Source organism: Dipodomys spectabilis, unplaced genomic scaffold (assembly GCF_019054845.1).
Source record: "Dipodomys spectabilis isolate Male_0828 unplaced genomic scaffold, ASM1905484v1 ptg000609l, whole genome shotgun sequence".
In the NCBI taxonomy this organism is placed as follows: Eukaryota; Metazoa; Chordata; class Mammalia; order Rodentia; family Heteromyidae; genus Dipodomys; species Dipodomys spectabilis.
The window spans coordinates 159,865-187,233 of NW_024871286.1; the positions used below are offsets into that span (position 1 = coordinate 159,865).

The 27,369-nt window shown below is 67.5% G+C and overlaps 3 protein-coding genes across 9 annotated transcripts; all 3 read left to right on the plus strand.

Annotated features, from left to right (window-relative positions):
- The first annotated feature begins 656 nt into the window (after window positions 1–656).
- Slc27a1 (solute carrier family 27 member 1) lies at window positions 657–11,975 on the plus strand. 3 transcript variants are annotated; one of them, XM_042671214.1, is made up of 13 exons: window positions 657–679; window positions 2,107–2,274; window positions 6,276–6,670; window positions 6,844–7,008; window positions 7,086–7,155; window positions 7,270–7,361; window positions 7,443–7,552; window positions 9,282–9,491; window positions 10,047–10,173; window positions 10,252–10,389; window positions 10,457–10,621; window positions 10,834–10,980; window positions 11,606–11,975. In XM_042671214.1, the coding sequence occupies exons 2-13, from the start codon at window positions 2,108–2,110 to the stop codon at window positions 11,761–11,763; spliced, it is 1,944 nt and encodes a 647-aa protein (XP_042527148.1). In that variant the 5' UTR covers window positions 657–679; window position 2,107; the 3' UTR covers window positions 11,764–11,975. The 3 variants fall into 3 exon arrangements, with proteins under 3 accessions (XP_042527148.1, XP_042527147.1, XP_042527149.1); XM_042671213.1 differs by lacking the exon at window positions 657–679 and adding an exon at window positions 1,158–1,234; XM_042671215.1 differs by lacking the exon at window positions 657–679 and adding an exon at window positions 1,177–1,278.
- A 756-nt stretch (window positions 11,976–12,731) lies between these two features.
- Window positions 12,732–17,204, plus strand: Pgls (6-phosphogluconolactonase). The gene is made up of 5 exons (XM_042671216.1): window positions 12,732–13,056; window positions 13,340–13,447; window positions 14,148–14,249; window positions 15,373–15,513; window positions 16,985–17,204. Exons 1-5 carry the CDS (start codon window positions 12,769–12,771, stop codon window positions 17,120–17,122), a joined length of 777 nt encoding a protein of 258 aa, XP_042527150.1. The 5' UTR covers window positions 12,732–12,768; the 3' UTR covers window positions 17,123–17,204.
- Window positions 17,205–18,957: 1,753 nt separating this feature from the next.
- On the plus strand, window positions 18,958–26,346 carry Niban3 (niban apoptosis regulator 3). Of its 5 annotated transcripts, none has more exons than XM_042671280.1 (15): window positions 18,958–19,065; window positions 19,753–19,883; window positions 20,017–20,142; window positions 20,392–20,491; window positions 21,203–21,367; window positions 21,448–21,563; window positions 21,635–21,721; window positions 21,819–21,981; window positions 22,415–22,605; window positions 22,878–23,036; window positions 23,470–23,586; window positions 23,669–23,773; window positions 24,247–24,562; window positions 25,546–25,626; window positions 26,127–26,346. In XM_042671280.1, the coding sequence occupies exons 1-15, from the start codon at window positions 19,011–19,013 to the stop codon at window positions 26,141–26,143; spliced, it is 1,929 nt and encodes a 642-aa protein (XP_042527214.1). In that variant the 5' UTR covers window positions 18,958–19,010; the 3' UTR covers window positions 26,144–26,346. The 5 variants fall into 5 exon arrangements, 4 of the variants coding, with proteins under 4 accessions (XP_042527214.1, XP_042527216.1, XP_042527215.1 ...); XM_042671282.1 differs by having other exon boundaries at window positions 24,463–24,562; window positions 26,127–26,343; XR_006146267.1 differs by lacking the exon at window positions 26,127–26,346 and having other exon boundaries at window positions 24,247–24,867; window positions 25,546–25,627.
- The last annotated feature ends 1,023 nt before the right edge of the window (window positions 26,347–27,369 follow it).

Consider the following 27,369-nt stretch of genomic DNA (forward strand, 5'->3'; position numbering starts at 1 on the left):
CACCTCGTGGCTGACCCCAGACCTGGTTGTCGGCTCAGGCTGCGGCTCAGGCTGCGTGGCCAGCCGGTGGTGCCTCCTGTGGATGCCTCCATTTGCCTTTGAGGGGTGCGGGAATGTCCAACGGGCCGGCCCAGAGCTGGGAGCTGATGCCCTGGAAGGTAAATGCGGGCTGGTGCTGCCCAGTCCTGCCCAGGGTGTCCAGGGAGGAAAGTCGGCCCCGGTGTGGGATCGGCTGGCCCTGGCCTGCACTGGAGATCCTGGGGGCAGTTCGGTGGCGCTGGGGTCGAGGGCAGGGTGGCTGGGAGTGGGGGAGGAGGAAGGGGAGGAGGGGGAGGAGGGGGGGGAAGAGGAGGGGGAGGAGGAGGAGGGGAGGCTGGCAGGTGGAGACAGAGCAGGGAATTAGGGCAGAGGCCGCGGAGGGGGGGCTCAGGCCCGCGGCCCACAGGCAGCCGGGCGCAGGTCCTGTCCGGGCGGCGCCGGCCGCCTCCCAAGGGGAGCCCCGGGCAAGCCGGGCACGAGACGCGGAGGGGGGCGGGGAGGGCGGACCCGAGCGGCGGCCGGGCCGGGCCGAGCCGGGGCCCGCGCAGCCCCTCGGGCCCCACCCGCCGGCGGCTCCAGGTCCCGCCCGCGCCGCGCAGTCCCGCCGGAGCTGGAGCCCGCGAGCGAGCTGCAAGCCGGGGTCTGCGGGCCCGGGGAAGCGGGCGGGGGCCTGCGGGCCCGGGGAGCGGGACTCCGGGCCTCGGAGGAGCCCTGAGGGCCGGATGCGGCCGGTCCTTGGGCCTGCGCGGGGAGGCGCGGGGCCGGCGGGGGCCGCGCCCGCCCGGCGTGCGGGGTCCCGGGCCCGCGGGACGGAGGCGGGCTGGAGCGCGCGACCCCGAAAGTCAGGCGGCGTCGGGGGAGGCCGGGCTCGCGTTTAGGACCAGCTGGGTGCGACCCGGCCCTGGCGGGGCCCGGGGCCCGGGGTGCCGTCGAGGGCCGGGCCCAGAGCCGAGCCGCGCCCCCGGCCCGCGGCCCGCGTCCCGCCCGCGCTCGCGGACGCGCGCCTCCGGAGGGCGGGGCCGAGCGGGGCCGGGCGCGGTTGCCTAGGAAACGCCGGCTGTCCTGGGAGGGCCGCTCTAGCCTCCCCGCGTCTCGTTGGTCGTCGGCTCTCTGGTCCCGGAGCCCTCTCTATGGTCATGGCCTCCCGAAGGGGCCCAGCCCGGGCTCCGCGGAAGAGGGGCTAGGAACTGGACAGGTCGGCCTTGGGCTGGGGTGGCTGGGGCGGAGCTTGGGTGCTAGGTGAGCCGAGGAGCCGCCCCCTCCGGGGCGGTGGTGGAGCGCGGGCCTGAGGCCCCGGCTGGAGTGGGTGGATTGGAACCCTGTCCCGAGGCCTAGGCAGGGGTCGGCGCTCGAGGGGCAGGGCGGGGCTGCTGGGTCGAGGCGTGCGCTGGGGACACGGCTAGAGGCCTAACCGGGGCGCCGGGTCCCAAAAAAGGGCCCGAAAGGGGTGGACACGGCCTCTAGAGGAAAACCCAGGACCTGAGGCTGGACAGACCGGGGGCAGCGCCGGAACCAGGCGGGTCAGGTCACGGGGCCTGAGCCCCCAGGCTTCCAGGCTGGACCGGGGTGGGGGGGAGGTGGAACTGCCGGCGAGCCAGCCGCCGGGTTACCGAGGGGGCGGCGTCTGACCTTGACTGGGCTGTCGGGGCGCATCCCATTTACAATGGTTGGCTAGGAGGCGGGGCAGCAAAGGCGGGGGAGCAGGCTCTCCTCCGCGGGGAGCCGTCCCAACCTGGGGCGGAGCCTGGCTGCGAGCGGGAGGGGCGGAGCCAGCGGGGTGGGTCAGCCTGGGGGCGTGGCGAGCGAGGCCAGGGGGCGGGGTCACTGGGTCGGGCGGGGCGGGGCGAGCGAGGCGAGGCCAGGGGGCGGGGTCAGGGGGCGGGGTCAATGAGTAGAAGCCTTGGCGAGTGGGGAGCCAGTGGGGAGGTGCTGGGGAAGAGCCAGGCTTGCCCTGTGGCAAGCTGGGACTGGGGGGCGTGGTCCACGGGCGGGACTCAATGAGGGGCGGGGCTCTCCCTGAGGGCGGAGCCAAGGCGGCCGCAGCCTCCGCACTCTCCACCTCCCCAGGATGCGGGTCCCGGGAGCGGGCACGGCCTCCGTGGCCTCGCTGGCGCTGCTGTGGCTGCTGGGACTGCCGTGGACCTGGAGCGCGGCAGCGGCCTTCGGCGTGTATGTAGGCAGCGGCGGCTGGCGCTTCCTGCGCATCGTCTTCAAGACTGCGCGGCGGGACCTCTTGTGAGTGGGGGCGGGGGCGGGGCTTGGGTGGGCGGGGCCTGCCCGGGGGCGGGGCCAGCCCAGGGGCGGCCTGCGCGGAGCGAGGAAGGCGGGGACAGTGTCCTGAGTGCTGTCCAGACGTGCCCGTCACCTAGAGGCCTGCATGGACTCTTAACTAGCTTTCAGGGTGTCTGATGACATTGTGAGGTTCGGGGTGCTCATGGTCTGCTTGGGTGTCCTGGGGGACTGAGGTCTGGGGGGTCTGGTGTGTGTGGTGTGGGAGCTGACAGAGACCCTTCCGTCGGGGTCTTAGCCCGGTGTCCTTTGGGGGTAAGGACCAGCACTTCGTGGACACCATGGGACGGGGCCACCATCACAGGCCCTGTGCCCGGAGGTGGAGAAACTAAGGCACACAGAGGAGCAGGATGTGGTAGACCCGGGGAGGGCCTGGAAGGCTGCTGCTTCTCAACCAAGACTGACATGCCTTCTCCATGCACGGCCCCTGGTCCTCCCGAAGTCTCCGGGTCTCCTCCTCTGCAGGGGTCTCACTCCCAGCCGGCACCCTGGTCCCACTGTCTCCTCAGACCCTGTGCTTGTGTGCTAGTAAAACAGGGCCTCTCAGGGAACCCATCCGCTCCCTTCCCATCAGCTCCCTTCTGCTCCTGTGCTGTGAGAACCTCAGCCCCCTCCCCCTCCCCCTCCCTCCCTCCTTCCCTCCCTTCCTTTCTTTCTTTCCTTCTTTTTTTCTTTTTTCCTTTCTTTCTCTCGTCCTGGGGCTTGAACTATGGTCCTGGGTGCTGTCCCTCAGCTCTTCAGCTCAAGGCTAGAGCTCTACCACTAGAACCACAGTGCCACTTCCGGCTTTTTTCTTTTTGCTCATGTGGTGCTGAGGAACGACCGGACCCCCCCCAAAAAAAAAATGAGTAGTGGTCATCTCCTCCTTGCCTTGAGCTGAAGAGCTGAGGAACAGCGCTCAGGCCCAGAGTTCAGACCTCACAACCGGACACCCCCCCCCCAAAAAAAATGAGTAGGGGTCATCTCCTCCTTGCCTTGAGCTGAAGAGCTGAGGAACAGCGCTCAGGCCCAGAGTTCAGACCCCACAACCGGACACCCCCCAAAAAAAAATGAGTAGGGGTCATCTCCTCCTTGCCATCTCCCCACGGCCGTCTGGTGGCTGGTTGCAGGGACAGGCCTGTGCCCGTAACTGTGAGACACATTTGCCACGCTGCCACGTGCAGCAGTCTTATGCTCTGCTCTCTTGCCTTCCAATTCCTGGCCCCCTCCCCCAGCGGGGTGGGGGCTCTGACCCTGGCGTGGGCTCGGCCTCCTGAGGAGCACCCCCATCACAGAGACCCTGGATCACACGGGGAGCCAGGCACTCCAGCCGTGGAGATGCATGTCCGCTGTCCTGTTGGGCCGTGGCTGCTCGGTGGCAGCCTGTGTGACCCTGCCAGCGGAGGGGCCTGGTTCTTGCCGCCATGGGGAGGGGACACAGAAGCAGGAGGGGAGCCCAGCCAGGGAGAAGGGCAGATGGGTGCTCTCCACCTCGCCCTGCTGCGTTTAATTTCATTTACTTTATTTATTTAGAGGCAGGGTCTTGTTGCGCAGCCAGGCTGACCTAGAACCTGTGACCCTCTTGTACCCTCCTCTTCCTGCTGGGACTGTGCCTTGGCAGGCAGGGGCTAGACCCTGGGTGCTGTGGCTCTGGGAGCCCCTGCCAGTCCCCTGCTCCCATCCTTGCTGTGTGATGTCTGGTCATACTGGTCCTTTCGGAGGCCTGCTTCTGCCCCAGTGCAGGGAGTGCGCTGAGAGGAGTGGAGGGTGGAGTTGTGGGAAGGCCCAGCCAGACACTGGGCGCTTTGTGCTGGGGGGTTGCGGAGGGCGGAGGCCTGGGCCACTGCCAGGTGGCGCCCAGGCCTGTGGCCGAGAGAAAGCTGTAAAGCCTGTATTGTGGACATCCTGGAGGGAGGAGCAGCGGCCTGGGCACCCCTCCCCCCAGAGCTGCACCTGACTTCCTGTGGAGAGGGGGTCACAGGCAGCCTGGCAGGCCCCGGGGGCCACCACCTCTGCTGTCTGTGGCTCGGGGCTTCTGGCTGTTGGTGGCGGGGCCTCCAGGCCTGGCCGAGCCTCCATTCTGCCTTGCCAGCTGGTGCCCACCCGGCCACGGCTCCCTTCTGAGCATCCTCTGTGAGATGCATGCATTGAGTGACCCCTCTGCTGGCCCTGACGGAGCCCCCACGCCACGCCCCTTTGTCAAGCCTGTGTCCAGGCCAGGTGGCTGTGGCTTCAGGTCTGAGCTTGTGTGGAGACGCGCCCCTCTGGGATTTGTGGCAGGCTGGCTGTACAGGGAAGGCGAGGGGGGGGGGCTGCTGTGGCAGCCAGGACCTCCCTTGCACCAGTCAGCTGCAAGCGTTGGAAGGTCCCAAGTGGTGGTGGGGGGGGGGGGTGTGCAGTGCCACAGAAACAGCTACCTGAGCTGGGACACAGCCTGTGCGGGCCCCACCGTGAGCCTGGCCGGGCCTGCATGCCTCCCGTGGTTCCGGCTAGCCTGGCTGAACCCCAGCACCACAAAGAAACCAATGCCACCACCAACTAGAGAAACTCTGAACCTCTATTTTCTCAAGCTGCTGTTGAGTTCTGACACTCCACCCTGCCCACAGCATCTGCTCCTCTGTCAGGCTCTGGCTGGATGCCCTGTCACCCTGGCCTCTATTCTGGTCCCCAAACCTACCTCCTGTTCCCACCCCAGGACCTTTGTACAGGCTGTGTACCCCGCTTTGCCCCCAGCTGCTCCATCTCTCCTCCCTCAGGCCCTGTGCAGTGTGGCCTGCTGGTCTCCAGGACACACTGGCCTCTGACTGAGCTGTCCACTTGCCTGCTCAGCCCACCCGGCCCTGGTGCACTCCCAGAGGACCAGGCCCAAGGGTGGGATGTGTGACCTGGCCCCCAGCTCCGTCCTCAGAACAGGGCCTGGCACAGCGGGCAAGGGGGGGGGGAGGAAGGATAGAGGGGTGGGAAAGGAGGGAGGAAAAGTCCCCACAGGGTCCCTGAGCAGCAGCATGGACTCTACACCAACAGGTGCAATGGGGGGCCCTGCAGCGGGGGTCAGGGACAGGCAGGACAGGCAAGGCTGGGGTGCATGGACGGGCCAACGAGGGTTCCTATTGCCCAGGGCTTTGCCCAGCACGAGCTGCTTGTGGGATCTTGGGGCTGTGGTTGCCAGGCATGAAGCCAAGAGAACTCAGAGAGCAAAGTCTTAATTCTTTTTTTCTTTTTTGTTGGTGGTGGGTCTTGAACTCTGGGCCTGGGCACTGTCCCTCAGCTCTCCAGCTCGAGGCTAGCACTCTACCACCTGAGCCACAGCACCACTTCTGATTTTCTGGTGGTTCATTGGAAATAAGAGTCTCACAGCTTTTCCTGCCCAGGCTGGCTTTGAACCGTGATCCTCAGACCTCAGCCTCCTGAGTAGCTGGGATGACAGGCGTGAGCCACCGGCGCCCTGCCCAGAGAGGCCATTCTCTCTTGCGGTTGAGTAAGGGCGGTGCTGTCTCTCATGGCTTGTTTCACAGTGCCGTGGATGCAGCCCAGGGCCCAGTGTGTGGCTGGCCGGCACTCACCATAGGGTCTCGAGCTCTCCGAGAGGCCACCTGGCCTGAGTGGTGGCCTGGCCTCCCCCAGCCTTTGGGACCGGGCCTTCCTCCTTGGGAGGCGCAGCCGCAGGCCTGCACCTGCCATTGGCAGGGAGGGCCGGTGAAGGCCCGGCCTTGCTGACCCATGCTCCGGCCTTGTTCACCAGACCCCTGTGGGCCCCCTGCCCGGGGAGGCCAGTGCCATCGGGTGACCGGGCCTCCCGGGCGGCGTGAGGGCAGCCGGACCAGCCTGGGCTCCCGCGGGGCCACCTTGCGGGCCGGGTGGAGCTCAGGGTCGGGGCGTCCCTCGCCCCGCCCCGCCGAGGGCGCCGCCCCGGGGCCTCGAGGGGGGGGTGGAGACCAGGGTCACCCACCAGTGCCTTCCGCCCGCAGCGGCCTCTCCGTGCTGATCCGCGTGCGCCTGGAGCTGCGGCGGCACCGGCGCGCGGGCCGCGCCATCCCGCACATCTTCCGGGCCGTGGCGCGGCGGCGGCCCGAGCGCCCGGCGCTGGTGGACGCGGGCAGCGGCGCGTGCTGGACGTTCGCGCAGCTGGACGCCTACTCGGACGCCGTGGCGCGCGTGTGTGGCCGGCTGGGCCTGGCGCCCGGCGACGTGGTGGCCGTCTTCCTGGAGGGCCGGCCCGAGTTCGTGGGGCTGTGGCTGGGCCTGGCCAAGGCCGGCGTGGTGGCCGCGCTGCTCAACGTGAACCTGCGGCGCGAGCCCCTGGCCTTCTGCCTGGGCGCCTCGGGGGCCAAGGCGCTGGTCTACGGCGGGGAGCTGGCGGCAGGTGAGGTGCGGGGCGGGGCGGGGCCGCGGGGCAGGGGGCGGGGCCGTGTGAGGGGAGGGGCCGCGGGGCAGGGGGCGGGGCCGTGGGAGGGGCGGGGAGGGCGCAACCGGCTCGCGCAGGGGTTGCAGGGGTCGTGCCCAGCGAAGCCCCCCTCCCCTGCCCCCCTCCCGCAGCCGTGGCCGAGGTGAGCCCGCAGCTCGGGAAGAGCCTCCTCAAGCTGTGCTGCGGGGCCCTGGGGCCCGAGAGCCTCCTGCCGGACGCGCAGCTCCTGGACCCCGCACTGAAGGAGGCGGCAGCCGCTGGCCCGCGCGCGCTGCCTCCCGGCCAGGGCATGGACGGTGAGTGCGGGGCAAGTGCGGGACCCGCCCGGCCGCGCTCCCCCAGCGCCCGCCAGCTCCATGTCCGCCTCCCGCAGAACGGCTCTTCTACATCTACACGTCGGGGACCACGGGGCTGCCCAAGGCGGCCATCGTGGTGCACAGCCGGTGAGGCCGCCGCGCCCCGCCCCGCGCCCCCTGCGCCGCCTGCCACGGCCCCCACGCCCCGCACCACCAGCGCCAGCCCCGCCCTCACAGCTGCGGGCTCCCCACCTCCCCCAGGTACTACCGCATGGCGGCCTTCGGGCACCACTCCTACAGCATGCGGGAGTCGGACGTGCTCTACGACTGTCTGCCCCTGTACCACTCCGCAGGTACGGGGGCGGGGGGACCCGGCCCCTCACCCAGCCCCCCCCCGGGACTCCTTACCCACCCCTCGCCCTCGCCCTCCGCAGGGAACATCATGGGCGTGGGGCAGTGCATCATCTATGGGCTGACGGTGGTCCTGCGCAAGAAGTTCTCTGCCAGCCGCTTCTGGGACGACTGCGTCAAGTACAACTGCACGGTCAGGCCCCGCCCCTCTGCTGGCCCCGCCCACTCACCCTGTCCCGCGCTGCCCACGCCCACCAGCAGTGCCCGACTCCCGCCCACTCACGCTGGCCACGCCCCACGCTGGCCACGCCCACCCACAGTGCCCGAGTCCCCGCCCACTCTTGCTGGTCACGCCCCTCCCCACGCAAACCCCGGATCTTTGGTCAATTTAAGGGAATCGGCCTGACGGGGCCCCCACGAGGGCCCGGCCCTCTGCGCCCTTCCTCCTGTCCAGCCCCAGCCTAGGCCTCTATGGGAACCCGTTTGCAGGTGGAGAAGGGGCTCCTCCGCCGAGGGCTCCACCCCAGGCTCAGCTGCTTTGGAAGAACTTGTGTGAGATTGCAAATCCACCTGAAATGTGAAACAGTCACTTTGGGGGGTGGTACTGGGCCTTGAGCTCGAACCCTGGGCCTGGGGGCTGTCCCTGAGATTTCATACTAAGGCTAGCTTTGAACTTATTGTGCTATGCACCCTCTCCTGTTTTCCTGGTGGTTAATTAGAGACAAGAGTCTCCTGGACTTTGCTGCCCAGGCTGGCTTTGAACCACGCTTCTCTTAGCTCAGCTACTTAAATAGCTGGATTACAGGCCTGAGCCACTAGGCCCAGCCGAGGGGTCTCTTTTTAACAAAAGAGCCAAGGCTGTAGCTCAGTGACGGGAGCTGGCTTTGCATCGCATCACCAGCCCCACACCAAAGGATCAAACAGAGAAACAGCCTGTGGGGGTGCAGCAGCCACCCACCGCCAGCCAGCCTGCGCACCCACCCCGTCTGCCTAGAGAGGAACAGACAGACAGACAGACAGCGCCTTCCTGCTGGTGGTTCCAAGGCACCTCCCAAAGACGAGGACCTTCCTGGTGAAAATGGCCATGGGAAAGTCTGTGTGCCAGTGGCTGTAGGCCGCCTGGCCCCTCTCTGGTCCTCGTCCCTTCATCTTGCCCCTCAGCGGTATAGCTGGCCTGGGCTTAGCCTTCCCTATGTCCCTCAGAGTTGGGCAGCCGCTGGGGTGTCTGCCAGGTGCCGGCCGGGCCTGATGGTGGCAGTAGTGAGGTGGACGGGTACACCCAAGGGGATGGTGGCCCCTGCGGGTGGAGGCAGGTGGACACAAGAACGGAGGCAGATGGAGAGGGCGGTTCTGACCTCACCCTGGGAGGGACGTTGGAAGCCTCCCTGCTAGGCTGGTGAAACTCAAGCAGTACCAGCCTCCTGCCCACTGCAGAGGCAGATCTGCCATTCACTGGCTCTGTGGCCTTGATCTGCACCTGTGTGAACCTCCATTTCTGGCTGTGAAGAGGAGAGTGCAGTCACCTAGATACCTGACCCAAGATCAGAACTTGAGGCCACCTGGGAAGCAACCCCAGGAAGCCCCATGGGGTGGAAACCCAGGCAGAAACCCCGGCAGGGATCTGTGGGGACTGGGGCTGGGTGCTGCTGTACCTGCAGGGCAGCCACACGGGGGCAGCTCCATCTGGGGCAGAGGGGCTGGGAGAGTTGTGGGGGCTGCCCCGTGCCTTCACCTGGACAGAACCCCAGTCTGGATTAGAGGCTCCTGAGGCGTGGCCTTGGGGCACGGGGTTGGGGCCTGACCCACTCCTGCCTCCCGATTCCCCCCACTGTGCCCATGGCGGCCTCCCCCTTCCTCCCCCCTCCTCCTGCCCCCTTCCTTCACCAACACCGCTGGTCTCGCTGCCCGGGCCTCCTGCACAGGTGGTGCAGTACATCGGGGAAATCTGCCGCTACCTGCTGAAGCAGCCCGTGCGCGAGGCTGAGCAGAGGCACCGCGTGCGCCTGGCCATGGGCAATGGCCTGCGCCAAGCCATCTGGGAGGAGTTTGCACAGCGCTTCGGTGTGCCGCAGATCGGCGAGTTCTACGGCGCCACTGAGTGCAACTGCAGCATGGCCAACATGGACGGGAAGGTGTGAGCGGGCGTCTCCCCACTCACGCTTCCCACACAACCCAGGGGTGCCACTTAGCAATGGGAAGCATGGCCGCCCTGGCTCACCAGCCCTGGGGTCACCTGGGGCTCCATATCCTCGTGCTGGGTTTGGAGAGGCAGCAGAGCCCATGCCTGGCTCCTGCAAAGTACTGGTGCCTGACCTGGCTGTGGCTCACGCCTGTCATCCCAGCTACTCAGGAGGCTGAGATCTGAGGACCGAGGTTCAAGGCCAACCTGGGCAGAAAAGGCTGTGAGGGTTTTATCTCACACCACCAAAAAGCCAGAAATGGAGCTGTGGCTCAAAGTGGTAGAGCTCCAGCCTTGAGTGCAAAAGGTCAGGGACAGCGCCCAGGCCCCAAGTTCAAGGCCAGGACTGGCACCAAAAGAAAGAACGGGCCTGCTACACTCAGCTCTGCCTTTGGCAGGTCACCCAAGGTGGTGGAGTGGGGGGTGGGTGCTGGAGGTAAGAGGAGCAGCAGTGGCACAAAGACACCCACCCCACCCCTGCCCGCTCACAGACTCCTTTCCCGGCCAGGTCGGCTCCTGTGGCTTCAACAGCCGCATCCTGACCCACGTGTACCCCATCCGGCTGGTGAAAGTGAACGAGGAGACCATGGAACCGCTTCGCGACGCCCAGGGCCTGTGCATACCCTGCCAGCCCGGTAAGCAGAGGCCCCAGGGCAGGGAGGTCCCCCCCCCTCCCGCACCCCTCACCTGCTCCGAGCCCGGCTCCTCCCCAGGGGAGCCTGGCCTCCTGGTCGGCCAGATCAACCAGCAGGACCCACTGCGCCGCTTCGATGGCTACGTCAGTGACAGCGCCACAGACAAGAAGATCACACACAGCGTGTTCCGCAAGGGTGACAGCGCCTACCTGTCAGGTGTGCAGCCCGCCCGGGCCGGGCCAGTGGCCCGTCCTCCCGGCTGACCCAGCCCCTGCCCTCATAGGGGACGTGCTGGTGATGGACGACCTGGGCTACATGTACTTCCGGGACCGCAGCGGGGACACCTTCCGCTGGCGCGGGGAGAACGTGTCCACCACGGAAGTGGAGGGTGTGCTGAGCCGCCTGCTGGGGCAGACGGACGTGGCCGTGTACGGGGTGGCTGTGCCAGGCAAGTGCCAGGAGGCTGTGCAGGGTGCAGAAGGCCCAGGGTCCCTGCAGAGGGGTCCCTGGGTCCAGACGCCCTGGATGGCGCACGGGCGGGTGTGGTGTAGGCTCACCTGTGCCGGCGCTGCTGTCAAACTGGGGCGCGGGGCCAGCCGGGGGCTGTGAGGTGTTGGAGTGGAGTGGAGGGAGAGGTTCTCAGCTGGCCTCTGTACCCAGGGGTGGAGGGGAAAGCGGGCATGGCCGCCATCGCAGACCCCCACCGGCAGCTGAACCCGGACGCCATGTACCAGGAGCTGCAGAAGGTGCTGGCGCCCTATGCCCGGCCTATCTTCCTGCGCCTGCTGCCTCAGGTGGACACCACAGGTATGGTCCAGCAGCCTCTGCGGTGGGATGGAGCAGGGCAGGCCAGGCCCGGGTAGGGGGTAAGGCAGGGGCTCCCTCACATGACAGACGGAGATGTTCACTTACATCCGATCCAGCTCCGAGAGCTGTCCTCCCATCGCCCCCCCCAAGTCCTCCCGGGCAGAGGCTCGGCACATGGCCTTTGGTTGGAGAGACACCCTTTTCCTCTTAGGGTCTCCTCTTGCAATGTTGTGTAGTCTGCTACCACACAGTGCACATGTTGCCTTAAAGGCCACAGCAGTGGATGCTGACAGGTTGTCCAGTAACACAGTCTCTGCCTTCACAGCACAAACCTAGTCACAGGCAGTGTGTAAATGAACAGGCATGGATATGTGCCAATAAATCTTTATTGATGCGCACAAGTTGAGGGCCAAATCTAGCCCTCAGATTGTAAGTGGTGAAACTGGCCCAGTGTGCGAGGCACAGCCACGCTCAGTTGTGTGTGAGGGGGGAGGGGAATGTGTGGACAGCAGAGCAGACAAACATCGAGCTGCGGGGCGTGGGAGAGGCCCTGGGAAGGCAGCGGGGCGGGGCCAGAGGCCCCGGCCGGCCCGGATGCCACAGCGCCCCTGTCCCCGCCACCCAGGCACCTTCAAGATCCAGAAGACAAGGCTGCAGCGAGAGGGCTTTGACCCCCGCCAGACCTCAGACCCGCTCTTCTTCCTGGACCTGAAGCAGGGCCACTACCTGCCGCTGGACGAGGGGGTGTACAGCCGCCTCTGCGCGGGCGCCTTCGCCCTGTGAGGGTCCCCCGGGCCGGGCCCTCGCCGCCGTGCCTTAGCCCGGCACACCCCGCGGGACGCCTGGCTGCGGCCTCCGGAGGAGCCGGAGGTCGGTTTCTTTTCCTTCTTTCTGAGGCCGTCTGCGGTGTGGCGGCCGGGCCCTTCCGAGGGGCTGTCCACCCACCTTCCTCCTCCCAGGTCCTGGAAGCCTCTGGAACGGACCGCGACCCGGCCCGCGGGGCTCAGGGGCGGCTCCCGGGGCCCGGCCCGGCCCTGGGCGCCGCGATGGAGGGACGTCCCCCGTCCCTCCCGACAGTGGCCTGGCTGCCCCTGGGTTCCGGTGCCCGGGCCGGGCGGGGGCCTGGCCGGGACCTCCCGGCCGGCCAGCGGCTCTCAGAAATAAACGCTGCCGTCCGGCACCAGCCGGGGCTCGTGGCTCGTTGCTCTTCTGTCCCCGCCGGGCCCAGCTTCCCCGGGACGTGGCGGGTTCCGGGCCCGGCTCCTCCCGGGGCCGTCGGGCGGGGCGGCTTCCCCGCAGCTGTGTGCGCGTGCGCGTGCGCGCGCTCGGGCTGGCCTGGCCTCTGGCTCTTGCTCGCTCCAGGCGGGCGCTCCGCCACTCGAGCCGCAGCGCCGCTTCTGACTTTGCGGTGGTTAACTGGGGCCCCCTCGTGGGGACGTTCCTGCCCGGGCTGGCCTCGAACCGCGATCCTCTGACCTCCGCGTAGCTGGGAGGTCGGGCCCGAGCCTCGGGCGCCCAGCGAGAGGCCGGAAGTGGGGCTGCGGCTCCCGGGTAGAGCGTTCGAACCCCGCGGCCGGCCGGCAGTCACGCGCGCGAGTGGGAGCTCCGAAGCTCTCTCCTCCAGGACGCCGCAAGCCGCGGCTCCCGGGTCCTCCAGCCGCCGCCACCCCGCCCTCCGCCCCGCCCGGCAGCGCTCCGGCTTCGCCCACCGCACTGCGCACGCGCGCCCGGCGGCCGCCCAGGTGCGCGCAGGCGCACTTCCGCCTCCCAGCGCCCGCCGCCGCCGCCATGGCCGCGCCCGCCCCGGGCCTCATCTCCGTCTTCTCCAGCCCGCAGGAGCTGAGCGCGTCGCTGGCGCAGCTGGTGGCACAGCGGGCCGAGAGCTGCCTGGACGGGGCCCGCGCCCGCTTCGCGCTCGGCCTGTCGGGCGGCAGCCTGGTCTCCATGCTGGCCCGCGACCTGCCCGCCGCCGCCGCCGCCGCCGGGCCCGCCCGCCTCGCGCGCTGGACGCTGGGCTTCTGCGACGAGCGCCTGGTGCCCTTCGAGCACCCCGAGAGCACGTTCGGGCTGTACCGGGTGAGCGCGGGGTCACGCGGGGGCCGCGCCCCCACCCGCGGCCCGCATCCCCGCCCCGCGGCCTCCAGGCCGCCCCCAGGCCTCTGGGTTGGTTGTCGGGGGCTCGGGCTCGGGTCCCTACGGATCCGGACGTCCTGTCTCACAAACAGGGAAACTGAGGCACGGAGGAGCCGCGGCCCTCCCTGCCGTCTATACGCGGGAGCCGCGGCGGGCTTTCCCGGGAGCTCCGTGGGGCGATCTTCGCGGTGGCGTCGCCGGTGACATTGTCCCTCCGTCCGCACAGACGCACCTGCTCTCCAGACTGCCCGTCCCCGCCAGCCAGGTGCTCAGCATCGACCCCGCGCTGCCGCTGGAGGCGGCGGCCGAGGACTACGCGACCAAGCTCAGACAGGTGGGCGGGGCTGGCGGGCGGGGCGGGGCTAGGTGGGGTAGGGCGGGGCGAGACGGAGGGGTAGCCGGGGGCGGGGCTTGCGGGGGCGGGGCTAGGTGGGTAGGGCGGGGCGGGGCCTGTGGGGCCGGGCCTGCAGGGCTCTGCCGGGCCGGAGCCTTGGGTCCCCGTCCCCCTTGCAGCCGCTCCTCCCCGGCCCGCAGCAGCGGACACGTACAGGTAAAATGTGGAACCTGAGAAATTAGAGCCCCTTGGTTAGTGCCTGGGGGCCGCGCCCAGGACCCCTGCACGTGGGGTCTCGGCAGCCAGGGCCGCAGCCAGACCTTGCCTCAAAAAGGCGAACATTTAACCAGGCGCCGCCGGCTCTCGCCTGTCATCCCAGGTACCCAGGAGGCTGAGATCTGAGGATCGCGGTTCAAAGCCAGCCCGGGCAGGGAAGTCCGTGGGACTCTTATCTCCAGTGATCCACCAGAAGACTGGAAGTGGCACTGGGGCTCAAGTGGTAGAGCGCCAGCCTTGAGCTGGAGAGCTGAGGGACAGCGCCCAGGCCCAGAGTTCAAGACCCAGGACCGACAGAAGAAAACCAACACAAAAATGTCGATTGTTCTGTGGCAGCTGCAGCACCCACGGGAGGGGGGCTGGCTCCGGCAGCAGAGAACCGTGGCCCGGAGGTCGACCTTTGACCCCTGCTCTTCCCCTCCAGGCCCTCGGAGAGGATGCCATTCCAGTGTTTGACCTGCTGATCCTGGGCGTGGGCCCCGATGGCCACACCTGCTCCCTCTTCCCCGGACATCCCCTCCTGCAAGTGAGCACCAGACTCACCTTCCAGCCCACTCTGCCTTCTGAGACTCAGTTTACCCATCTTAACACATGCAGGTGAAGCCGGATGTAATCCTAACCACTCAGGAGCCTGAGATGTGGAGGGCTTTGCCTTGAAGCCAGACAGCCCAGGCAGAAAGATTCTCCACATCCCACCTGCAACCAGCCAGCAAAAAGCTGGACTGGCCGGGTGTCTGAGGCTCACACCTGTAAGCCCAGCTGTGCCGGAGGCTGAGATCTGAGGATCAAGGTTCGCTGCCAGCCCAAGCAGGGAAGTCCACGAGATGGCTTTGGGTGTTTTTTTTTTTTTAATGTTGATTGTGGGGCTTGAACTCAGGACCTGGGCTCTGTCATTAAGTCTTTTTGTGCTCAAGGCTAGTACTCTACCATTGAGCCACATCGCCACTTCCAGTTTTTGAGTGGTTAATTGGAGATGAGAGTCTCATGGGGACTTCTCTGCCTGGGCTGGCTTTCAACTGAAATCCTCCAATGTCAACCTCCTGAGTAGTTAGGATTACAGGTGTGAGCCACTGGCAACTGGCTCCATGTTATCTCCAATTAACTATCTCCAATTAACTACCAAGAAAGTCAGAAGTGGAGCTGTGGCTCAAATGGTGCAGTGCCAGCCTTGAGCAAAAGGGATGGGAGACAAGCCAGGCACTGATGACTTAATCCTAGCTACTCAGGAGGTTGAGATCTGGGAATCACAGTTCAAAGCCAGCCCAAGGCAGGAAAGTCTGTGAAACTCCACTAAACCACCAAAAAAAAAGAGCTGTGATTCTAATGTGGTAGAGTGATAACTTTGAGCAAAGGAAGCTTGGCTAGCACCCAGGACCTGAGTTCAAGCCTCAGAAGCAGCAGCACGTGCACACACACACACACACACACGGCTGGAGTCAAGGCTTGGCTCACATACTAGTGACCCAGCCAAACAAGTTTGAGATGTGAAGTTCAAATGGAGGTACCAGCAAAAGAAAACAAACAAACCAACAAACCCACTAAGGTGGAGATGGGCCGAGTACATGCCTTGCCCATGGAACACCCCATTTCACCCCAGCCCTGCAGAAACTAAACTAAACGAGTGACCTGGTCTTGTCCTGTCCCCACAGGAGCGAGACAGGATTGTGGCCCCCATCGGCGACTCCCCGAAGCCGCCGCCCCAGCGCGTGACCCTCACGCTGCCTGTGCTCAATGCTGCACAGACCGTCGTCTTTGTGGCCACTGGGGAAGGCAAGGCTGCCGTCCTGAAGGTAACAGCTGGAGGTCCAGTTGGGGGTGCTGGGGTGGAATTTGAGCCAGGCACTGCTGTGGGGGGCGGATGGAAAGATTCCCCAGTAATTCTTGGATTGAAGGAAAGTGAACGCTATGATTAGAGGCTAGTTAGGAATTCCCAGCAAGAAAGCAGAGTTGGTAAGATAAGGCCAAAGTGGCACCCAGAAGCAAATTCATAGCATTAAAAGGTGTGTGTGTGTGTGTGTGTGTGTGTGTGTGTGTGTGTGTGTGTGTGTTTTAATGAAGTAGGGAATAAACACTTTTCTAAAACTAGAAGGCCAATAATGTAAATGTAAAAAGAGTTAACAGAAATAATAAAAATCAGATGAGTGGGGTACCAGAGGCTCATTCCTGTCATCCTAGCTACCCAGGAGGCTGAGATCTGAGGATCAAAATTTGAAGCCAGCCAGGGCAAGAATGTCCATGAGAACATGGCTGGGAAGGTGGCTCTGGTAGAGCGCTTGCCTTGCATGCATGAGGCCCTGGGTTCGATTCCCCAGCACCACATAAGCAAAAAGAAAAAAAAACCGGAAGTGGTGCTGTGGCTCCAGTGGTAGAGCGCTAGCCTTGAGCTGAAGAGCTGAGGGACAGCGCCCAGGCCCAGAGTTCAGGCCCCACGACCAGACCGAAAAAAAAAAAAGGAATGTCCGTGAGATTTTTTTTTTTTTGTCAGTTTTGGGGCTTGAACTCTGAGCCTGGCACTGTCCCTGTGCTCTTCAGCTCAAGGCGAGTGCTCTACTGCTTGAGCCACAGCATGTTTTTCTAGTGGTTTTTGTTGGAGATAAGAGTCTCAGGGACTTTTCTGCCCAGGCTGGCTTTGAACGGTGATCCTCAAATCTCAGCCTCCTGAGTAGCTAGGATTACAGGCATGAGCCACTGGCGCCCGGCTCCATGAGATTCTTATTTCCAGTTAACCACCAAAAGACTGGAAGTGACCCTGTGGCCCAAGTGGTAGAACATTAGCCTTGAGCCAAAAAGCTCAGACAGTGCCCAGGCCCTGAGTTCAATCTCCAGGACACATGGACATGGACACACACACACACACACACACACACACACACACACGTCAGAAGTTGAGGAGCTGCTTTAATAGTTTTTGAAAGCTTATTATAAATAGGCATGCTTTTTCCAAACACCATCAGACCCACAGAGGTTTGATTTGCCTCTGGGCAAGTCCAAATCCCAAACCTTGGAGCTCCAGTTTAGCGGCAGGTGGAAACTGTCCTACACACATTTGTGGGCCTGTCTGGCCTCATTTGCCTATGCAAATGGCCCCAAGTCAGAGAAGTTTTTCCTGTGGTGGCGTCTGGACTGAGGGTCACTCAGCCAGTGCCCACCCTTCCCTGACCCCTGGGGGTTCCCCAGGCGCTGTGGGGCACTTGGGGAGGGCCCTGGGGTGCTCGGGGTGGGGTCCCCCGCCTTGTCCTGATACCCTGCCCCACCCCGCAGCGCATCCTGGAGGAGACGGAGGAAAGCCCGCTCCCGGCCGCGCTGGTGCGGCCACACACGGGGCAGCTCCACTGGTTCCTGGACGAGTCGGCCGCACACCTGCTGACGGTGCCCTTCGAGAAGCATTCGGCTTTGTAGCGGCCGGACCCCAGGCCGGGCCCCTGCTTGGCGCACGGACCATGGTGTGCGGGCCACCGGCATTAAACAGAGCTCTGCCAAAGCCCTGGCTCTGCTGTGTGGTGGACGTGTATGGAGGCTGGCCCATCCTCTGGAAGGCGGCCTGGGCAGGATGTAGGCATGGCCAGCGGGCCTCCATCCTGGCCTCCCACTTCCGGGGTGCCCCCATCCCAGTGCCCACCTCTCCCTCAGCGGCCTGTGGGCCGCCCTCCCCCCGGCGGGGTCACCTCAGCCTCCTTCAGTGCCCGGCAAGGGCCTCACTCCAGATGGGGCGTTCCTGCCTGGGGGTCCCGCGGAGTCCCGCGCCTCCACGCCGGTGGTTCCAGTCTCGTAGACGCGCGCCCGGCCCAAGGTGGCTGCTTGTGTTGCAGGTGTCCTCACATCCCACCACAGAGGGAAAGAGAATGAAACAGCACTCACTGTCCACGCCTGGACACTGCACAGCCACGCGGCCCTCCACACGCAGTATCCATGGCCATGCAGCCCCTCCACGCGCGGTGTCCATGGCCACGCGGCCCCTCCACACGTGTCCACGGCCACGCGGCCCCCTCCATGCGTGGTGTCCATGGCCACATGGCCCCTCCACACACAGCCACGGCCACGCAGCCCTCCACACACACAGCCATGTGGCCCCTCCACACGTGTCCATGGCCATGCGGCCCCTCAAAACGCAGTGTCCACGGCCACACGACCCCTCCACACATACAGCCACGGCCATGCGGCCCCTCCACACACAGCCACGCGGCCCATCCACACATGGTGTCCACAGCCACGCAGCCCCTCCACACGCAGTGTCCACAGCCACGTGCCCCTCCACGCACAGCCACGCAGCCCCTCCACATGCACAGCCACGCAGCCCCTCCACATGCGGTGCCCACAGCCACACGGCCTCTCCACACGCGGTGTCCACAGCCACGTGCCCCTCCACAGGCGGTACAGCCACGCAGCCCCCCCCACGCAAAGCCACAGCCATGCGGCCACTCTGCACAGTGTCCACAGCCCCGCGTGGACATTGTGCTGCACAGCCCTGGTCTGGTGCCAGCGGCCTGTGCCTCTTGGAGCCCATGGGCCACCCACCTGCGCTCTGCATCCTCCCGTGCAGGCCTCCCCCAGGCTCTCGGGGCGGAGGCTGGGGCCTGGGTGGCGGTCCTGAGCTGCCCATGGCCCAGCCCGCCGTGGGAACTGAAACCCCCAGGTGGTGGCAGTTGTAAGGGCGGCAAACTGAAACCCCGGTGGTTTCCATCGGCTCCTGGCACCTGGGGAAAGTGGGCTGAGCACCCACCAAGGCAGGCAGCCGCCTGCTGGGACCTGGCGGTGGCCGAGCCATGCCCCCAGTGGCTGCCCCTTCCCGCAAGGTCGTTCCCCCTGTACACCGGGCACCTAGCCTCCTCATGGCCCAAGGTGGCTGCCCCTGCCCAGTGGCGATGCCCACATTTGCCCCACTGGGAGAAGATGAGGCTCCTAAGTGGAAGCGGGGCTCTGCTGTGGTAGCTGGCTGGGCTGGGCAGGCAGGGCCAGCCATGCCGGGATACTGAGGCGCCAAGGAGCCAGCTGCCCCCCTGGGTTTCCTGTACCCAGCAAAGGCCCCACCCCACCCCCCACCCCCGCCAGGGGGCGGCCTGGGCTCCGCCCGCGTGGAGAACCGTCTATCCAACATGGGGACGGAGAGGGGCTCAGGGGCAGGGCTTGTACCGTCCTCTGCACCCCGGCCTCCCTTGGCCCTGCCCAGGCCCCCGCGGAAACCACGGTCCCCGGAGACAGGCGGGGAGGGGGACAGGGAGGGGCGAGGGGCGCGGCCGAGCGGGGCAGCGGGGCCTCCCGCGCTGAGCCCGCAGGGGTCCCGAGCAGGATGGGCGCGCCGGCCTCCAGGCCGCTGGACAAGCAGCAGCAGCAGCGTGTGAGGGGTGAGTGGGGCGTCCTCCCCGGCCGGCTGTGCGGGAACCCGAGGCCCGGCCCTCCCCGGCCGGCCGGGCTGTGCGGGAACCCGAGGCCCCCGTGGGGAGAGACCCCGCGTGCGCCGGCCGGGCGCGGGCCCGCACAGGGTAAAGGCTGCGCCTCTCGTGGAGGGCGGGAGGCGGAGGCGGAGCACTTGGGACGCGGGAACTGCCTTTTCTGGTCGTTCTCCCGTGGGCCGGCCTTGGGGCGCGGCGGGGCTGCGCCGTCCCGTCCCGTCCCGTCCCGTCCCGGGAGCGAGCCCGGCCGCCCCGGCCCCACTCCGCCGCGCTGGCTGTGAGCTACGCGGAGACCGACTCCAGTCCTGGGCTGACTGCAGGCTGGCGCTGCGCCGCGTGCGGGGCGTGCGGGGCGAGCCTCTGCCGGCCCCGCCGCCCCCCTCCCCGTCCCCCTCCCCTCTGCCTCGACCTCCCCAAGCTCCTGGGTGCCGCCGGGGCCGCAGGCACGGGGAAGTCTGAGGACACCAGGGGCCTCGGGACTCCGTGGGGCGCGTGGCCACCACGCAAGGCCGGGCCGTGCGCGCCCTAGCCGAGTGCAGGTCCCGGTCCGGGGCGGTGATGGCAGAATAGGAGCTCGCGGCGGCTCCCGTCCGCCGGCGCTCAGGGCTGCAGCCCGCGCCGTTGTGCCCGGCCCCACAGACCGCATGGACGCGCTGCTGCGGACCTTCCTGCCCCGCTACCGCGCCCAGCTGGCGGCTGCCGTCCTGAGGCGACTCTCCGGGGAGCGGGGCCCGCGGGAGCCGGCGGGGCCGCAGCTGCTCCGCAGCGAGGTGAGCGCCGCGGGGAGGGCCGGCGAGAGGCGGGGCCGCACGCGGGGCGGGGCCTCGGCGCGTGCCGCGAGGCGGGAGCTTCAAGCCGGCGCCGCACGGTGGCGACCCCTGCTCACCCCGCTCTCCTGAGCAGAAGCTGCCCCGGGTCCGCGAGCACCGAGGGGCCCTGGCGTGGCTGCAGGGCCGCCCGCCGCGGTGGCAGCCCGTGTTCTGCGTCCTGCGCGGGGACGGCCGCCTGGAGTGGTTCGGCCACCAGGAGGTGAGAGGACGCGTGGGGGGCGCTCGGGCTGAGGCTCCGCCCAGGTGGATAAACGGAGACCCGGGCCCGGGATGGCTGTCAGACTTCTGCTCCCAGCTAGGAGCTGGCAGAGATTCCTTGCGGCCCCAGACTTAGGTTCCATACCTTTGACCTGGGGGTGTGGAGGTCAGGAAATTCTCAGGGCGGAAGTGCAGAGGAGGGGCCGACGCGGGGAGGGTCTCCAGCTGGTCGTCTGGTTGTCCTTCCCAGGAATTCGAGAACGGGGTTCGCCCGCTGGGCTCCGTCGCCCTGACGGGGTTCACGCTGGGGACCTCACGGCGGGACGTCCAGCTCGGCCGGCAGCTTGCAGGTCAGCTCCGCGCGGAGCACGGGGCGCCCGCCGCGCCCTCGGGCCGGAGCGGGGTGGGGGGACCCCAGAGGCCCCGGCCCGCCTCCTGTCCCGGAGCGAAGCGCACAGGGGCAAAGCCTGAGCCGGCAGGCATGTGCAGGCTGGACGCGGGCCGGGCCACTGGCCTCCTTCCGCCCCGTGTCTTCGGCGTCCCACGCAGCGGAGCACAGGGGCTAGCGTGCCCGCACCCTCCCTCGCTGCCCCGCCCTGCGCCCCGCGGTCAGTGGGCTCTTCTGCCCCGAGGTGAGCTGGATGGGCCGGGAGCGCGCCTGCAGGGACGGTGCTCGGACATCTGCACACCTCCGGCCGGCCTGACCCCAGCCCGGCCGGGGGGAGGGGCGAGGGAGCCGCCCCGCCCGCCTCTGCAGAGGGGTGTGCCCGGGGGGGCGGGGCCTGCACGGGACGGGGTGTGCCCGAGGGCGGGGCCTGCACGGGGCGGGGTGTGTCCAGTGGCGGGGCCTGCACGGGGACGGAGTCTCCACGGGGCGGGGCCTGCACAGGGCGGAGTCTGCACGGGGCGGGGCCTGCACGGGGGCGGAGTCTGCCCAGGGCGGGGCCTGCACGGGGGCGGAGTCAGCCCGGGGGCGTGGTCAGCCCGGGGCATGGTCAGCCCGGGACAGGGTCAGCCCTGGCGCCTCTCTCAGGGAAACGCGGCTCTGTTCTTGTCCGCAGACCGCGGCCAGGAGAGGCGGGCAGCCCCGCCGGAGGTCCCAGCGCGCTTCCCCTTGTGTCTGCGACACCCTTTCCGCCAGCCCCTCTGCTTCTCGGGCCCCAGTGCGGAGCTTCAGCGTGCCTGGAGGCTGGCCCTGCAGAGCGCCATCCGGCTGCGGGACACCGGTGCGGGGCGGGAGGGTGCGGGCGGGGCGGGACGACGGGGCGGGACGGCGGGGGGGGGGCGCGCTGACCGCAGCCCTCAGTCCTGCAGCGCAGCCAGGACCCCGCGGCCCGCGCCTTCCTGGACGCTGTCCGACACTACCGACAGCACCAGGGCCACTTCGGCGAGGACGACGCGACGCTGGGCTCGGACGCCGAGGTCAGCGCCCCCACCCCGGCCCGCGGCCGCCCCGTCCGGTCCGCGTGGCGCCCACAGCCCCTCCCCCGCAGGTGCTGACCGCGGTGCTGATGCGGGAGCTGCTGCCGGACCTGCGGGCGCGGACAGGGCCGGGCCTGCGGGGCGCCGCCTGGGCCGAGGTAGGGGCGGCGACCTGGCGGGCCGGGCCGGGCTCGCCGCCCCGCGTGCCCGTCCCCACACCGATCTCTGTCCTCCGCGGGCTCCCGGCCCGTGCAGCTGCTGGACACGGTTTACGCCTTGGTTCTGGCCGAAGCCTCCGCGGGGCTCTGCGCCTTCCAGCCAGAGAAGACCGAGCTGCTGGCGACGCTGGAGAGGACGGTGCGCGTCGACCTGGACCAGACGCTGCAGCTGCGCGCGCTCGCCGCGGAGAGAATTCGGGGTGAGGCGGGGCGGGGCCCCAGGAGAAGGCGCCAATGGCCAGAACGGGGGACAGGATGTTGGGAGGGACGGGGCCACACGGGAGAGGGGCGGGACTAGAGACACAGACTGGGGGTGGCTTACGTAGCGGGCGGGCGGGGCATGAGCTGGGACTGGCAGGAACGCGGGCAGGAGCCCTGTCACTGGGCCGGGCATCTGGGGGGCGGGGCGTTCCACGCTGCCAGTGGGGATGCAAGTTCGAATACGCCTGCCTCCCTAGCGTGGGCCTCCCGCCAGTCCTCCTTGTGAGGTGGGGTGGGCACTGAGCCCGTGCTTCTGTGCGCCCCGCTTCCCCACCTCCACGTCCCTCTCTGCTCCGGGGCCCGGCTCCTCCCTCCCTCCACCCCATGCCCGCGGGCGCCCTGCGGGAGACCCAGCGCGTCTTCCCCCACCAGCGGACGTCCAGGGTGCGTTGGAGTCGCGTCTGCGCCCAGCTCTGGATGCGTGGCTGCCCGGGGCCGCGCAGGCGCTGCTGGACGCCGTGGGGGCCACGCTGGACGCGGTGAGGAGCCTCCTCACAGGGGCCGTGGACCGCCTGACCCGCCGGCTGCGCGGGAGGCCCTCAGCCGCGGGGCTCCGCCGGGAGGTGAGTGCGGGCGGCGGCGTGGGGCCAGGCTCCGGGCCGGTCCTGCCCCTCACCGCCCCGCCCTCCCCAGGCCCCGCCCCCTCACCACCGCCCCCCAGACCACACCCCTGGCCTCCGCCTCCTCCCCACTGCCCCGCCCCAGACCACGCCTCCTCCCCACCGCCCCGCCCCAGACCACGCCCCCGGCCACGCCTCCTCCCCACTGCCCCGCCCCAGACCACGCCCCGGCCTCCGCCCCTCTCCGGCCCCGCCCTTCAACGCCCGCCCCGCAGGTGCACGCCTTGGCCGCCATACCCTGGAGCCCTGAGCGGATGGAGAGGATCTATGAAGAGGCCGCGCGGCGCCGGGCGCAGCTGGCGGTGCTGACCGCCCCGTTCGGCTTCCAGGGCGCGCGGAGCCTGGTGTTCGGGGTTCAGGGTGTGGCGCAGCAGGTGCGGCGGGAAGCAGTTGGGAGGGGAGGGCCGGGTGGGCGGATGGACGGACGGATGGACCAAAAGGGCCTGCCCAGGACCGGGGCTGGAAGCGGGGGGGGGGGGGGGGGGGGGGAAGGGTCCGAGGCCGCCCCAAGCCCGCACGCTGTCGTCCCGGCGACCTCATGGCTCGGGGGCTAAGAACCGCGGTTCAACGCCAGGCTGGAGACTCCGGTGAGCCACCAGAAAGTCTGAAGTGGCGCTGCGGCCCAGGTGGTGGAGGGCCTGCGCAGAGCAAGCTCTGGGACAGCGCCCAGGGCCTGGGTTCGAGTCCCGGGATGAGCGCGCACAGTGCGGGATGCCGGGCTCCGGCTGCCCTCCCCCCTCTCCCCAGGCAGGGAAGGGGAGAGGCAGAGGCCCAGGCTTAGGGCTCACCTTCCACCTCCTCCCACAGCTCATGGCCGACGCAGTGGCCACCTTCTTGCAGCTGGCTGACCAGTGTCTGACCTCGGCTCTGGAGCCTGACCAGGCTTTGGGGCAGCTGGAGAGAGTCAGGAGCCTTGTGCTGAAGGTGAGGCGGGGTGGGGGGAATGGGCTGGGCCCTCATGCCCGTGGGGCCGTGCCCTCACGTCCACGGTGCCTGTGTTGTGCAGAAGCTCTCCTGGGACAGCGAGCAGGCACGGTGGAGGTGCTCCCGGGACTGGCTCCTCGCCACCCTCCTGCCCTTCTCTCTGGGCCAGCTGGGCCAGGCCCAGGCCGTGAGTAAGGGGCACTGGGAAGCAGAGAGAAGTGGGGTCCAGGCAGTCAGCAGGCCTCTCCTTGACACCTCAGGGCAGGAAGTAGTTTGGGAGCTCTTGCCTCACTTGTGGGAGGCCCTGGATTCATTCTTAGCACTGCAAAAACCTTGGGAGAAAAAGACGGAGATAGCAGGGAGCCTGTCTCGGGAAGGGCATTCTGAGCAATGGGCACAGTATGTACAAAGGCCCTGAGGCAGTCAGGGCTTCCAAGCTGGAGAAGAGGTAGGAGGATGGGGGGGGGCACAGGGCTCAGGGTCCCAGGCAAGGCCTCCTCAGATCTAATGGTGTGGTCCAGTGAGATAGCCCTGGTGGGACCCCAGCAGACACCCACTGGACCCGCTGAAAGGAGGCCTGGCGTGTTGGCGCCTCAGTCTACCTGTGTGGTGAGTGTGGGAGGCTGTATGACAAAAGACGTGGGTGTCCTCCCTGTCCAGGGGCTGGGACGCCTGAGGACGGAGCTCAGCACCTGCAGGATTTGTTGTTGGCACACATCCCTCATGACTCTTCCTCCAGCCCATGAATCCCCTCGGCTCACAGTCCATTCTACAGAGGAGAAAACAGGCCAGGGTCCCCAGCTCCTCAGGGGAGTGCTGACCCCCTTGTGGGCTGCGGGAGTCCCACTCTGTCCTCCCCCACCCCCATGTGTACAGGAGCTGCTGGAGGCGCAGGCTGTGGCCACGGAGGGGGACGCGGCCACCGGAGTCTATGAGGATGTGGTCCGGGAGGTCTTGCTGCAGAAGATCGATGATGGTGGGCCCACCTGCCTGCACACTGTCCTCTGCCCAGCTTTCCTGAGGCCTCTCTGAAGGCCAGAGCAGTGGGGGAAAGCTGCAAAGGTCATGTCCTGTAGTCTGGAACCCAGGCCTGGCCTCCCGCATGGCCCTGTTGCAGCTACTGCTGGGCTCTCTAGGCTGCCTGGTGTGGCCGGCAGCTCCCAGCTTGGCGACAGATGGCCCCTTGGGGCTGGACATGGCCAGTCAGAACTGCCAGCTCCCCAGAGCCAGGAGCAAGGGCCAGACTGCCCTTGTCTGGGGTGACTTCTCTCGGAACAGCTGGTGTGTTTGGTTTTCATGCGTTTATTTGTAAATTTAATTTGTGCTGGTACCAGAGCTGTTTGAACTGAGGGCTTCCTGCCTGCTTGGCTGGTGCTCTACCACTTGAGCCTTACCCCCAGCCTGACTTTTTTATTTTGTCAGTCATGGGACTTGAACTCAGGTCTTGGCACTGTCCCTGAGCTTTTTCACTCAAGGGTAGCGCTCTAACATTTCGGGCCACACTGCTCTTCCAGCTTTTAGGTGGTTAATTGAAGATGCGACTCCATGGACTTTCTTGCCCGTCAGACCTCAGCCTCCTGAGTAGCTAGGATTACCAGCTTGGGGGCCACTGTTCTGGAATCCGGATTTGAATCTGGGACTTGTGTTCACTGGGCAGGTGCTCTGCTGCTTACCCCACACCTCCAGCTCTGGCTGATGTTTTAGGTAGAAAAAAGAAAAGCTGTTTTCTGCCTGCCAAGCTAAATCTAGACGGGAGTCCTGGAGCGTGATCCCTAAGGGAACCCATGGTCTTCAGTTGATGTGTGATGTCTGTGGCGAGCTGGAGGAGGTGGCGGATCCCAGATAGGTGGATCCTGTGGGGATTGACTAGCAATGTCTGCCACAGGCACAGCCGCGACCAAGGCTCCTGTGAACTGGTGTCTGGGTTCTTGGATGCATCAGGTTTGTCTCCCCTTTCAGAATTGAGAAAGGCGCTCGGTGCCAGCACCTCCTGTCCTCTGACAGACTGTGCAGAGGCCCCACGGGCCCAGGAGCAAGCAGGTAAGGCCCTGGGACTTGGCAGTGACTTGCTGGGGCTGGAGAGGCCACGGGGTGTGGACCCCTCATCTCACAAGTTGGCCAAGTGGGTGCAGAATGGGACAGGAGCCATCAGCAAGGGTCCAGGAGGCCCAGGCTCCCAGGACACGCTTGCGCGCTCGGCCTGCGGGCACTCAGGTGGGACTGTCCCATCTCATCTGTCCTGGTGTGGTAGGACAGCTCCCAGCATCCACTTCCCGCCCTCTACCCTGGAAAGGGCAATGGCGGCAATGCACTCTTGGGTGTCCTCCAGCGGGGTCAGCATCCGAGGGGTCAGCACACAGCCAGCTGATGCCGGAAGAAGCGGCTATGCCCGCTGACACACGCATGCGCACACATCACCTCACAGAACGGCCCAGTCCTCTCCCCCTGCCCCCTCCTCCACTTCCTCCTTGTCCCGCCCTCTGCCCTCCGTCTGGTGGGCTCTGCTGTCCAGACCCACCGGGGACGTTTATCCTTGGCAGGAGCGGGCCCAATCTGACTTCCGGGACCAGAGCTGCGAACCGGCGGGCGAGCGAGCGACCTGGGCAGGGCGGACCCCGCAGACCCATCCCGCCCCGGGTCCCGCAGACCCTTCCCGCCCCGGGTCCCGCAGACCCTTCCCGCCCCGGGGCTCGGCATTACAGCTCTGTGGCGTCCACACTCACGCGTCCGTTTGCCGTGTGTTTACTGGCTTTATGTGGACAGCGTCGGTTGCCCCGCAGCCGGCCCGCGCCTTCTTCCCGGCACGCAGGGCTCCCCGCGAGGCCGCGCGGCCGGCCCGCCCGCCGGTCAGCTCCGGGGGGAGGCTTCCTGCCCGTTCCCGCCGGTCAGCTCCGGGGGGGGGGGAGGCTTCCTGCCCGTTCCCGCCGGTCAGCTCCGGGGGGGGGGGAGGCTTCCTGCCCGTTCCCGCCGGTCAGCTCCGGGGGGGGAGGCTTCCTGCCCGTCCCCGCCGGTCAGCTCCGGGGGGGGGAGGCTTCCCACCCGTCCCCGCCGGTCAGCTCCGGGGGGGGGGAGGCTTCCCACCCGTCCCCGCCGGTCAGCTCCGGGGGGGGAGGCTTCCTGCCCGTCCCCGCCGGTCAGCTCCGGGGGGGGGAGGCTTCCCACCCGTCCCCGCCGGTCAGCTCCGGGGGGGGGGAGGCTTCCCACCCGTCCCCGCCGGTCAGCTCCGGGGGGGGAGGCTTCCTGCCCGTCCCCGCCGGTCAGCTCCGGGGGGGAGGCTTCCCACCCGTCCCCGCCGGTCAGCTCCGGGAGGGGCTTCCCGCCCGTCCCCGCCGGTCAGCTCCGGGGGGGGGGGGGGAGGCTTCCTGCCCGTTCTCGCCGGTCAGCTCCGGGGGGGGGGGGAGGCTTCCCGCCCGTCCCCGCCGGTCAGCTCCGGGGGGGGGCTTTCCGCCCGTCCCCGCCGGTCAGCTCCGGGGGGGGGCTTCCCGCCCGTCCCCGCCGGTCAGCTCCGGGGGGGGGGCTTTCCGCCCGTCCCCGCCGGTCAGCTCCGGGGGGGGGGCTTCCTGCGCGTTCCCGCCCGGAGCCGCTTCCTTCCGCTCGGACCGCGAGCGCCGGGTCCCCCGGGACGGGATTGAGACGCTGATTTTGGGAAGGAGCCGCCGCAGCGCCCCGCACCCGTCCAGGAAAGCCTTTCGCACGGGTGTCCAGGCTGCCGACGGGGCGGGAGCCACGCGCTGCGGGGCGGGGGGGGGGGCGCCCGAGCCAGCGGCCCCACCAGAGAAGGAA